Below are 12,791 nucleotides of genomic sequence, written 5' to 3' on the forward strand. Positions count from 1 at the left end.
TTAAGGATCACTTACTTAATCTCTGCTTAACAGTAAAAAATATCTTGGCCCTTTATCGAATCGACACCTAAAAAAATGGGAAAACTTTTTTGTGGATTTCGAGGGCGACTTGAAAGAATCCAAGTTCTGCCAGCGTATTCTATTGAAGCAGAACACATTCACGCCTGTGTTGACCGGATCCTACTTATACACGCCTCCGCAAACGAGGCGAAGGAACATAGCACGTCGCCGAGTCCCTCCATCTTCGGGTGGAGGAGTCTCTCTGCTGCACGTTGAAACCTTATACTCCACAGAATAATCTGACTACCTAGCTCATCAGACAACGTCATGACGATCCAGTACTAGATGGAAATCAGAAGTTCCACGTGAGGAAACTATTAGAGAAGATCGGTCTAGCTTCTCAAGTAGTTGTCTCAATAACACATAGGAGTAAGGACACGCCGGCCAAAAAGTTCAATCAGGATCTAGCCAAGATGAGCAACGCTAGAAAAAGCTAGTTGTATAGGCAGCAATGGCGAACATGATCGCACATTTCCGGCATGGATCTCTCGGTCCTGTTTCTGCAACCCAGGTCAGACCCGTGGAGTTGTCGGTACGCGACCCTCAGGGAGCGGCACACCAAAGTTGGAAATACCATGTGCACCTAGGGACGTTTACTGTAGGATGCTCGAAGTGTTGCCGAAGGTATTCGCTCGGGAAGCTCATGAAGATCAACACGCCGGAGCTGATGAGAAAGGTGTACGAGGACGAGCTGCAGGAGCCGCACCTTTGCCACGTCGCGTTCTGCTGCAACCCCCGCCATATAGCTCTGGAGACACAGGCATAGAAAATATGCGGACTTGAGAGGAATAGGAGGATGCATGACGTACCTGTCTTGGGTTGATCTGCAGTCAAACGCTTCACCCCCTTCTTCGCCCCCTATAGACAAGGTGTACAAACTGCTATCTGAGAGCCCCGCGATGCTCGGTCCAGTACAGTGGCAGGTTAACGGCGTTTATTACATGGTAATTGACGAAAATAGCATGCTAGGCTTGCGGGTGCTAGGCTGGGCCGACAGACGCTAGCACAAGATGTTGATGTTGAATTGGCAGACAAAAGAAACTATCATGACAATAAACTGATTATTTCTGACTTTTATCGAGGTTATGTCCTCTAAACAAACGGAACTTTGCACTATCATCATACTTACAATAACCTATTACCTCAAAAGCTGACCCCTTACTTCATTTACAAACTATGCGACATTGACGGATCCGATTCCTATCTGGATCTCAACCACTCCAGACCTCCATTATATTTACATATGCTACACTAATAGCATTGATGACAACCTCGACGTCAAGTATAAATGGTACCTGTTTCTTTAAATACTACTAGGGTCCATGCTGTAGCTTCGTCCTCCGTATTATTGAAAAAAGAAATCATGAGACCGGTGTTTCGTATGACTCCACCAGAACGACCCGGCGATGCAAAATTATTACTGTCCTGACAACGAGTTATATACTCGAAGTACGAACAACGGATATACTATCACTTCAAGGTGATATATAGAGACAATAGTCTGAATCAGCGGGCCCACAAGAATGCCAATTGATGGCATATGTGCTAGATCACGGGTATGGCTCGAAATGAGCAATAGTACATACTACTGTCAAACCGAGGCAAGGAAATCCCTACGGATGGCTGCCCCAAATTAAAAAAAAAAAAACAACCTGAACCTCTCACCCATCCACCACCCAATAGGAATTTCATATTCCTTTCCTTATCGCAGGCATTGGGAGGCTTCGTTTCTTAACATCAATTACTTTACCAAATACCGCCTTCCATCATGTCTTCGCCCGCGAAGCCCTCTACGCCCACTCGCGTAGACCAGCTCGGTCGAGCCTTTGACGGTACCGGACTGGACATTACGTTTGTCGCGACGGTGGAGATGATCGAACGCCGCTACAAGGGTAGCTCGATAGGAAAGAGTCAGACCCAGTTTTTGCCTGTACAGCAGCCACAAACTGGAAATCTCATTCCTACCCCCACCCACTCAGACCACTAACTATTATGGAATCTTCATATGATCATCTTGATGTTATATTAGAACCCAAGTAATACAACATCAAGATGATCATATGAAGATTCCATAATAATTAGTAGCTCCACTCCGTTTTTACAGTCGTTTTTTTCGTTTTTGATTTCGGACCCAAACACAAAACCCCGACGTCTGAACATTGAGAGTAAACATCATCATCACGCGGCCACCCCTAGTCCGGTGCCTATACCTACCTATCGGATTTATATTCCCGCTGAGCATCCGATATGCACAGAGATTCTGCGAGAGTATCACGATGGTGTCACTGCAGGGCACCATGGCGTTTATAAGACCATACATCGTATAAAGCAAGCTTTCTTTTGGAATAGTCTTCGCCGAGATGTCAAGGCTTACGTCAGTACCTGCACGGTTTGTCGGAAAACGAAGCCAAGACATCACCTATCTTATGGTGAACTAGCTTCGTTGCCAGTGCCACAAGGTCCAGGTTCACAATTGTTTATGGATTTTATTACTGGGCTGCCTAAGGCTAGAACTCCTTCTAACAGACAAGTTGATAGCATATTGGTCGTAGTGGATAGGTTTTCCAAATATGCCTATTATATTCTAACAACCAAGGACCTTGCGGCCCAAGGGTTGGCGGATATCTTTTTTTCACAAGGTGTTTCCTCCCTAACCTAACTTAACTCGAGTTTGAAGCCTATGAGTTGATGGCTGGAATTACTGGACGGCCGGACAGCCGTCGGACAAAGGCCAGCGAACGCTACATATGACAATAATCAACAAGGTCACCAACAAGGCCAGCATGGCAAAAGCTCTTCGTCGTTAGAGATACCAAAGCTTGTGATCTTCCTCTGTTTAACCAGTTACTACACGCCTTCAACGCATTTGATGCCCATATTCAATTACACTTGCAACGACCCACAATCGCGACAACCATAGGTCAGTTTTTGGGCCAGTCATTGGTGACACGCGGGCCGAGATGACCCAGAAATAGCGAATCGAAGAATTTGTAAGGGGAGTTATAGTTTCCGTTAAACAAGGAGTCTAGTTTCTCTTCGTTCTTAATTGATCTAGACCTCGCGATGTACCCGGCCACCCCTAAGGACATTCGTAACATTCTCTAATCCAACAATGAGATTGATTCATACAAATATACCCTTACACCATGGCAAGCAATCCAAAACGACGCTCAGAATCAACAAACTGATAAAAATCAATATGCTCAACACGGACATTGCGTCAGGAGTCTCACTTGAGACTCCTTGGAACAAAGGACTTATTCTGTATATAGCTTTGGCTTCAAAGCAACTGTAGTTAGAGTTCCTTGCGGAACAACGAAGTTGTTTTACCTACTGCATGCTCTGCGATGTGACACATTGTCGTCGTTGGAACAACCACCCATACTATCGTCTCCCATGGTATGGCAAAGGGCGATACAGATACAACAACTACTGGAACCGTCAACAGGAGCTTGATGATAGGGATATGAGCATATGTGGGTATACACTGGCTAGTATGGAGCTCTACTATTTATACAAAAGGCTGCCAGCTCCCTCGCAAGAGGATGAAGTGTAGGCGTTACTAGATCTAGACTGCATACTAGGCTCTGACACTCACTCTGTATATGACATCCATCACTGGGCACATCTGACACTTGATGACCGCAAAGATTTATACGCAAGACTGGTCAGCCCAACCGTACACAGATTTAGCAACACAGATTAGCAAGGTCAGAAGAGTCACTGCTACGACAATCCGAAAGACCTCATCGTAGCAATACCCGCGACACCAGCACCCCGTCTTTCACAAAAGACATATCTATTGTCTATGACGGATTATCATTTCACACCGTCACCCAACCCCTTCGAATCCCTATCATTACACCGCGACTCAGACATCATCAATACACCAGTCTCACCTACTTTGTTTACTTGTTATTTGTTTTACTGTTATTTATTCCTACGTACGTACCTACCAACAGTATGGTCAGAAAGACGCCGGTGGATATCTATGTTTTTGGGCAGACAAACGAAAGGGACATCCAAAGATGTGACCGAATCGCGAAATTCTTCCCCACAGAATACAACCTGGATGCATTACATATAATCTGTGATACATTGGTGGCGATGCACCTATCTAGTCAGCAGAAGTTTCGACATTCTTTATTAATCAAAATTCATTCATCTTAGATGCTACCAAGTTTCGAGAGGCAGAAATCGTGACGACCGTCTCGCCCAGCCTCTACCCTAGCCTCTGTACCTACCTAGGTAGGTAGTCCGATCGATCTCTTGCGGAAACAAGTAGATAGTGGACTACTTGGATATCATATTCCATGACATTGGCGAGACATTACAGATTGTGGCAACATCGTGGAATGAAATATGTCAGGAATCTCACTTGAGACTCCTTGGGAATAAAGGAGTTGTTTTGCATATAGCTTTGGCTTCAAAGCTATCGTAATCAGAGTTCCTTGCGGAACAACGAAGTTGTTACCCTATCTCATGTTCTGCGACGTGACAAAATGGGGACTGGGCAGAAAATGTTATTAACATTGCAACAGGACTCCAAGCGAAAATACAGACAATTGGTAACATACTTCAAAAGGACAACACCGGCGTGGCGCTGCTATACAACAAGATTGATGAAATTATGGGCATAGCGCAGGCAAGTAACAAGGAGCACACAAGGCATTTGCTTAAACACGAGGCACGAGATATAACGGCGTCGTTGTGTGGCCCTTAGGTACTTCTTTAACATGTACTTGAGATGACAGTGCCATTTTCAAATTTCATCAACTTCAACTACGCGTTGACCTCACAAGTTGGTAGCTGGGTACCTACCTAGGTAGATACTTGAAATAGGTACTCGTTGAGGAACTAAATGGTTGGCTTCGTCGTGAAGTTATCTAGAGAAAAAAGAGTCTCCGCGCACATCCTGTCTTTTGATTGAGGGATTGAATATTACATACTACTAGTATATTGTATAATACCCTCTTGTACGTAGACTAAAATAATATGAAACGGATTGATTAACTTAACTAATTCATCCTTCAAACTAGATTTGGGATCTTCCGGATGAGGTTTTGAATCTCGACGGTCTAGAACGGGCTGGAATGGGTCCTGGTCCTGGCTTGGCTTGGAAAGTCGCTAGGTTAGGTTACGTTTAGGTTAGTTTCCGGTCCACGATAGTATACATTAGGTACCTACCTACACTACTACTAGGGCGAAGAATGGGGTGAGACTCAATAAGGGGGTCCTACGGTGGTGGAGCACACTACATAGTACACTCGAAATATAGGAAAATTTTGAGAATTCAGATTTTCATCCAGGAACGGTCTGGAATACACAGCATCAGTGGTTTAGTGGTAAAATCCATCGTTGCCATCGATGGGCCCCGCGTTCGATTCGCGGCTGATGCATCGTTAACTTTTTTTGCTCGTTTCTCGTGCGGGAGTTCAAGCTAGAATAGCTCAAGCTGGAGTAGCGAGCGAGATGAGTATTTTTTTTTCTTTGGTGACATTTCACGATATAAGTTCACTGGATCACCTAATTACTCCGTGAAGTGAAAGATGATATTTACTGAACTTTAATCAATTCATTGTACAAGAACTTTATTCTATTCAGCTAAGTATGCGAAGTAATATTGGCTATTAGGTATAATGCTTAGGAGGGATGGGGCTATCATGCGTCAAAAGGGGGGTGTGAAAAATTGGTGGTGATGCTGAAAGCTCTAACTCCCTCGAAACTGCCTTCACGTCCCCTTGAGCAACACTCTAATCAATTCATCAGAACCATAAACCCCCTTTAGTTGATGGGCATCCCTCCGGGAAGCTCCTTGAGCCAGCCGTCGAGGTTCTCGGTGACGGTCCTGGGCTTCGTGCACTTGTTGGCCTGGTCGAGGGACTGGGTCTGGAGGGTGGGGCAGTTGATCTTGTTGGCGAAGAGGTCGCTGTTGCAATTGGCGTCCATGGCGCGCTGGAGGGCGTCCCCCTTCCAGCCGAAGACGTAGTCTCCGTGGATGCCGTAGCCCGTCTTGTCGCCGAAGGACCAGACGAAAGGCTGCGAGCCGTCTGCAGGCCACTCGGCCTGGTTGTTGAACGGCCGCGTGTCCCAGTAAGTCTCGTAGAAGACCTGCGGGATCGTGACTGGGTGCGTCGACGGACACGCGTTCCCGTTCGGGTAGGCTACGTGGCTCTGGTGGTCGGGGCTGTCGAGGTTCTTGCCATCCCAGCAGCTGTGAAAGGGGGGGAGTTGTTGGTTAACAAGTGGCTATCGCTACATGCAGGAGAAGGAATTATTAAGCAAGGTAGGTAAGGTATGTACTTACGTCGGGAAGCGGATGCTGACCATGATGCCGGCTGCACATGGCTTCTTAGGGAAGTACAAGGTCTGGCCGCCTCGGGTCATGGACGAGGCGAGGCAGGTGAAGTCCATATACTTGTACCTGCGGTTGAGCTCCTCGGCCGTGCGGATGTTAGGGTCACCGACTGTCATGCGGAAGCCGGGCTTGAACGCCGTTACCTTGCCCGACGAGAGGTAGTACACCGTCTGGCCACCCTTGGCGCCCGTAAAGCCGAGCTCGTTGCCGAAAGTGTTGACTCGGTGGAGTGTTCCGTTCCTTGCCCTGAGATGAGAGGGGAAAAGGGTTAGTATGAGATTACGACAGTCCGAATTTACGCCACACAAGAAAATAAAAAATAAAAAATGAAAGGGTTCATCATACTTGAAGAAGAGAACGGCAGTCCAGTAGTTGGAGAAGTCCTCCACCGGTGTGCAGGAAGTACATGTCGCCGTCGAAGGCAAGTCATGCACGTTGGGGTCCATGCTGACGTTAAAGGCATTTCCTCCGACAACCTGGTGAAGATGAGGAGATGGGTTCTCTCCAGGGTTGACGAGGCTAAGAAGAAGGTTGTTAGGTACTCGCTACTCAGTGGTTCTAATAAATTTCAGGTCTGAGGGCTAGCATGCTTACGGATCAAGACGTTCCACAACAAGTTGCGAGCATGAGAAACGCAGAGTTGCAGCTGCGTTGACGCTGGGCGCGATGCCCGCGGCGGCAAGGAGCACCAGATTTGTTAGCTGCATTTTTGACCTTGTCTGATGAAGGAATACGGCGACTTTCGATCCCAAGTTTACTTAGAAAACGCCTCGATCGAAACCGGAACGACTCTGGGAGGCTTAAACTAAGGAGGATAATGGGGGAGATTTATGTCGCATCCCAAGTCGACGGGCTCGCCTTCTGAACACCGCAAGCCACACAATTGCCGACGATCGCGTATGTCTCCCAGCTATGTGCTCGCTCGGCCTCTGGGGTGCATGGGCAGGGGGAATAAATAAGTCCTCTAGCCCGACTCAGTTATAAATATGTTGTCGAATGGTTAACAATTCCAAGATTAAGTGTGGAACGTAGGTAGGTTAGCTGGCTATTTAGCCAGATTGAATTTTGCCGGGAGGTTGGCCGTTTCCTGGTCCGCGTAGAGGTTTTAGGAAGCTGGGAACGATCGTATTGGGATCACGGTAGATTGATTTCCCTAATGCTTTCCACCTTCGCTGCTGGTACCTACCTAGGTGGAAAAGACTTGAGAAACGTCGAGGGGGAGATTCTGGAATACCAGGTACGATTAGCGAAGTCGTTGATGCCAAAATACTTCTATACGGAACTGTTTACTACCTATGTACCTATCTAAGCTATACTGTATTGCTGCTTTTAAGTTCAATACTACCTAACATAACCTGACCCGAGAATGCCTTTCCTAAATAGTATCAATCCAACTCCGAAGCTTATGGTTGATTGGCTGCCATTTCAAGCAGGAACGTTCAAATGTAGCATCTGGTAGGGGAGCAGTACAGAATCAGTATAAGTTGCCTTGGTAGTATATAATTGGTAGCTGCACCATTTGATCCCGGTAGATGAACTTCGGCGTTGGTTGTGTCCATGTGACAATAGGTCCAGAGACAGAAACACGGGATTGTCTACAAAGGTCACATCCAGCCGGAAATTTTACCCACCACCATTTTCCGAAGGAAGAAATTGAATTGATGTCGTTTGGGCTATGAGGGAAGTGAAAACTTTCAAACAGAGACCTGGTTAAGAATTCCAAATCCCTCTTAGCATGCGTAAGGAATAATATTACATGCATCTCGGACACTACGCAAGCGAAGAAGGCACCACACTTTATATGAAAGCTAAAGGAGTACATTTATACCACATATATGCTTCCGAAGAGCCGCCGTGATCCTGCCACGGATGGTGTGATGATATATAGTATATCAATACACCGTATAGAGCTCTAGGATCTTTACGGAGACGTGGTCAAACTTGAGTGAGTATTCGCATAGCATATGGGACACATGGGACACGAGACTCGGTAAGTAATACTCAAAGTACATAGGCATGGACTTAGTAGTTAACTGGGATGAACCCCTATATAAATGCGATAGGCTGGGTGAGGTAAAATGTATTACTACGGGTGTGACATTGCTGGTTCATCCGTCTATGTACATAATATGAAACCAAATAACCGCGATAGCATCTTTAGGTAGATGGACCCTTTGAGGGATCGTAGTTCGACGAACTAGTGTCGCCCTTGGCGATTGATCTGAATGAAGACCCTCCGGCCTTCGGGTTGTCGCCGCCTGCAGGCGGCTTACTGTTGAGGGTATTCTGCTTTGTAGTGTCTTCATTATTATTAGTAAATATTGTAGGTTCAGTAAGAGATTGGGAAATACTATACCGTCAACAGCAGCTCTGGTTTTCTCAACACCGCCCATGAATTTCTGCTTTGCGGATTCGGTACCAGAAGGCATATTGAGTTCTTATTGTTGGTAACTACCTGCCCTTCAACTGGAATAATATTCTTTAAGTGTATGATTTGTCCAGGTTGAAAATGTCTTTTAACAACCTGTATTTCGACTCTTATTATAGGGGTAGCTGTGTTCCTCTAAGTCGTCATGCTGACGCTTTAACGTCGATGATATCATCGTTAACCCTGGACTAACCAAAGTTTCACATGCCGTCTATTATGCTGCATAGTGATGGATCAGAAAAGATCAATGCAACGTCAATAATTTCACTATGAAGAAATCAAAAGAGAGCGGCTTCAAATACATATTCCGTAGAGTGCCCCGGTAATTCGTTAATATCTATCAATACGGTGTTAGCGGAGGAGTTAATATGATTTTAAAAGGGTAAAGTGGAATTAGGTTATGTATAACCCGGAAAAACAACGGCAATGTTGTCGCATGCAATATTTTCTTAGCCAGCACGGGATTTCTATAAGAAAATAATCTCACCAAGGAAAATGTCGCCAAGTTCATCTTGAGCTTCCCAGCAGCGTCATGTCGGATCCTGCAGCACCGCACTCATTTATAAACCTCAATGCGCTGCTTGACAACCCCGTTTTCGCCGGAGGCTTCGGCCTCGCCTCTCTTGGCGCTGTTTTGGCCTTCGCCCGCCGAGGCGCATTGGCTACAGCCGGCATGATTCGACGTCGTATGCTTGTAAACGTCGAAATTAGTAGGCAAGACCCGTCCTACCCTTGGATTCTTGCCTGGTTATCGCAGCCTCGCGAACAAACTTCTTTCTTGGCAAAGAAGTTGACGCGCATTAACAAATTGTCTGTCACTACGTCTACTAGCTCTACTCCCAACGGCGCCACTAGAGCCAGCTTCTTTCTACAGCCTGGATATGGCCGCCATATTGTGAAATACAAGCATGCGTATATTGCCGTAAACAGAGAGAAACAGGCAACGGCGAGGACAAATACCGGTGAACCTCACGAAACAGTGGAACTTACTACTCTGTATGCACATCGGCACATTTTTGAAGATGTTTTCTCGGAGGCTCGGGCTCTTGCTCTCCAGGCAAATGAAGGAAAAACTGTAGTGTATTCGGTACGGAGCTTTGACTGGGTCCCACTTGGCGAGCCTCGGAGAAAGCGACCCTTGGGCAGCGTCATCTTGGATAAAGGCATTAAGGAAGATATTGTCAATGATGCTAAGGACTTTCTCGCGAGACGGCAATGGTACGTGGACCGCGGAATCCCGTATCGTAGGGGATATCTCTTATACGGCCCTCCGGGAAGCGGGAAAAGCTCGTTTATCCAGGCTCTGGCTGGTGAACTCGACTTCAGCGTGGCCATGGTTAATCTTAGCGAAATCGGTGTGACGGATGACAAGCTCGCTTTTCTCCTTACCAAGCTTCCCGAGCGAACGATTCTCTTGCTCGAGGATGCTGATTCCGCATTTCTCAACCGTAGGAAGCGGGATGCGGATGGGTATAGTGGCGGCACGGTGACATTCTCCGGGTTATTGAATGCTCTAGATGGGCTTTCAGCAGGGGAGGAGCGGATTGCGTTCCTTACTACCAATCATGTCGAACTCTTGGATCCAGCGCTGATTAGGCCGGGTCGAGTAGACATGATGGTCCGAATAGGCGAAGCCACCAGATACCAGGCCGCCCAGATGTGGGATAGATTTTATGGGGACGTGGATGTCGATGGTACCCACCGGGAAAGGTTCTTGAAGCGACTTGACGACTTGGGGCTCTTTCGAGAGGCGAAGGATAACGAGTCTCACCCTCGAACTAGCACTGCTGCCATCCAAGGCCTCTTCCTCTTCAACAAGAATGACATGGAGGGCGCTATTAACATGGCCGAACACCTTATTCCACCAAAGTTAGAAGCTGAGAAATAAGCCTATGACTCGCACACTAGACTAAGTGCGAGGGCATACTTCTACCACCACATCTTCCACGACTGGTCCGACGAGCAGTGTCTGCTAATACTGGAGCGGGTGAAGGAAGACATGAAGCCCGGATGCTCCAAGCGGTGGCCTCGAATTGCCTAAATGGGACTGGCTTGCATAAAATCCTGATTTTAGAGCAGTAGGTCTAGGTAGGTATGGGATTATCGTTTTCAATAAGTGCCCGCCGCTTGATGCGGCGTACAGTGTTTTAAATAAACCATTTTTAACACAGATGTGGCTATTAGATGTCAGGTGATAGACCTAGGATAGAAGACTCTTCTTAAGGGTAGTGCATATAAGATACCTTGACTTTGCGAGACCTAATAATAGCCAAGGTGGGAAGCTTTCTGAGCGCCATGCTCATCGAGTGCATCAGACCGGTATGGAATTTGGAACGCCATCAGAACGTCAAGGCTTGGAGTGATCATTTCCGCGATGCATTAGGTATTCGGTATAAGTACCCCTCTAAAGAAGATAGCAAGAAATACGGGACTGCGTATATCACATTGTGTGATGGCGAAAGTCCCATCTAACTACTTTAATCACCTATACTCGTATCCCTTCGACTTCTCCATGCTGTCCAGCTGGAAACTTGGGTTGAAGAGCAACAACCATGACAAATTAAAGCAATCATATGCATTCGACCCTGCGACTACTAAAGTGCCTAAATTAGATTGAGTACTTGTAACTACTACAGAAAGCTGGAGCTTAAATGCACAAAAGAAAAAACAGGTTGCAAGAGATGCCAGAAATCCTCGAGGCAATGCATCTATCAAAAGATACCGGATAAGACGAAGATAGCTCTGGAAATAATGTCACCACGGGAGCAGGCGACTTGTCCATCTACAAAAACGAATGCACCAGACCGATTGGAGGGGCGTTATGTGTTTAACCACATGAATTTTGTACCAAGGGAGACGAGTCGTTCTATCACTTCAAGTTTAGGAGATCAAGATTTACACGATACCATACCGGAGTTGGCCCAAACAACAGGTTCGGACCAGTATAAGGCGTTGGATCCTTACTAGTTCCCAACACCGAACCGAATACTTGTAACTTGAACATAGAAGCAGGAAGAGAATTTATTGGATACTCAGAATCTACACGGCCTCCCGGAGAATTTCAATGCGTTATGGGCATTGACACGAATCGGGCTACGTGCTATGACCAGTGCTTTCACCTCTATAGGACGATACTCCTTATTTGTGATCTTGATGACGTCGCTACGGGGTGCGAGAACGTGGACAATGCCCTCAACGCCAGTAAAACGGCCATTCACCATGGAAATGATATGATCAATTGCAAAGTCTGCATGGCTAACTTCGAGGACATGACCATCCTCACATACCTGATAGGGAAACCGGGGAAGAAATGTCAAGATATCTCAGGCGCCTATTCACAGCTGCCTTCGACGTTGGGTTTCAGGGGTAATTCCCAGACAACAGTTCCAAAGCTAGGGTTAGGAAGCTATGTTGTAGATTCCCCAGATGAATTCGAAACACTGGTAAAGGGGCTACTAAGGTTACAGATCCAAAGTATTCAGAGTGTGAGTATCTTGAAAAAGTCTTCAAATGCCGTTCTCCCAACTCAAAGATATAACCATATCTCTCTACCCCCAACCCCCTCCCACAAAAAGAAAAAAAAAACTATAGTACGATAGCCGCCTCCTTATGAAGAACAGGAACTGACTTTCAGACTTATAGATGATAGACCGTCTAGATCGTATATTTTCGACAAGTGGCCCGAGAGTTATAATACAGCGCTTGGCAACGACGAAGCAGATGCTAGCCCAATTATCAGGAAACAGCAGCGCAATGGGTGATTAAGGGGCGGATTTCGAATCTTTCACATAAAATTGCCCACTTGCACGTCTGCAATCTCAAGTGTTGCCATCTACCAGCCTAAACTTATTCCCTCAAACCATGCGCCAGAAAAGATGGGATTGATTATATTAACAAACTCTACCTAAGGTTGTATTGCACATGCAGTTCGTGTTCCACGACAGC

The 12,791-nt window shown here is 46.4% G+C and overlaps 3 protein-coding genes and 1 non-coding gene across 4 annotated transcripts; 2 read left to right on the forward strand and 2 right to left on the reverse strand.

Moving 5' to 3' along the window:
* Positions 1–5,388: 5,388 nt before the first annotated feature.
* Positions 5,389–5,459, forward strand: F4812DRAFT_t91. Its single transcript has one exon. It is a non-coding gene; the product is annotated as a tRNA-Gly (tRNA).
* Positions 5,460–5,722: 263 nt separating this feature from the next.
* F4812DRAFT_400684 (uncharacterized protein) lies at positions 5,723–7,296 on the reverse strand. The gene is made up of 4 exons (XM_047932212.1): positions 7,013–7,296; positions 6,764–6,937; positions 6,368–6,664; positions 5,723–6,274 (listed from the first exon to the last, which is right to left on the reverse strand). The coding sequence occupies exons 1-4, from the start codon at positions 7,123–7,125 to the stop codon at positions 5,845–5,847; spliced, it is 1,014 nt and encodes a 337-aa protein (XP_047789856.1). The 5' UTR covers positions 7,126–7,296; the 3' UTR covers positions 5,723–5,844.
* Positions 7,297–8,461: 1,165 nt separating this feature from the next.
* On the reverse strand, positions 8,462–9,100 carry F4812DRAFT_429951 (uncharacterized protein). Its single transcript, XM_047934315.1, has 2 exons — positions 8,775–9,100; positions 8,462–8,718 (listed from the first exon to the last, which is right to left on the reverse strand). Exons 1-2 carry the CDS (start codon positions 8,845–8,847, stop codon positions 8,576–8,578), a joined length of 216 nt encoding a protein of 71 aa, XP_047789857.1. The 5' UTR covers positions 8,848–9,100; the 3' UTR covers positions 8,462–8,575.
* A 206-nt stretch (positions 9,101–9,306) lies between these two features.
* F4812DRAFT_400694 (BCS1 N terminal-domain-containing protein) lies at positions 9,307–11,016 on the forward strand. Its single transcript, XM_047932213.1, has one exon. The coding sequence runs from the start codon at positions 9,379–9,381 to the stop codon at positions 10,732–10,734; it is 1,356 nt and encodes a 451-aa protein (XP_047789858.1). The 5' UTR covers positions 9,307–9,378; the 3' UTR covers positions 10,735–11,016.
* The last annotated feature ends 1,775 nt before the right edge of the window (positions 11,017–12,791 follow it).

The sequence above is a fragment of the Daldinia caldariorum genome (genome assembly GCF_022478825.1).
Source record: "Daldinia caldariorum strain CBS 122874 unplaced genomic scaffold F4812scaffold_9, whole genome shotgun sequence".
Taxonomy (NCBI): Eukaryota; Fungi; Ascomycota; class Sordariomycetes; order Xylariales; family Hypoxylaceae; genus Daldinia; species Daldinia caldariorum.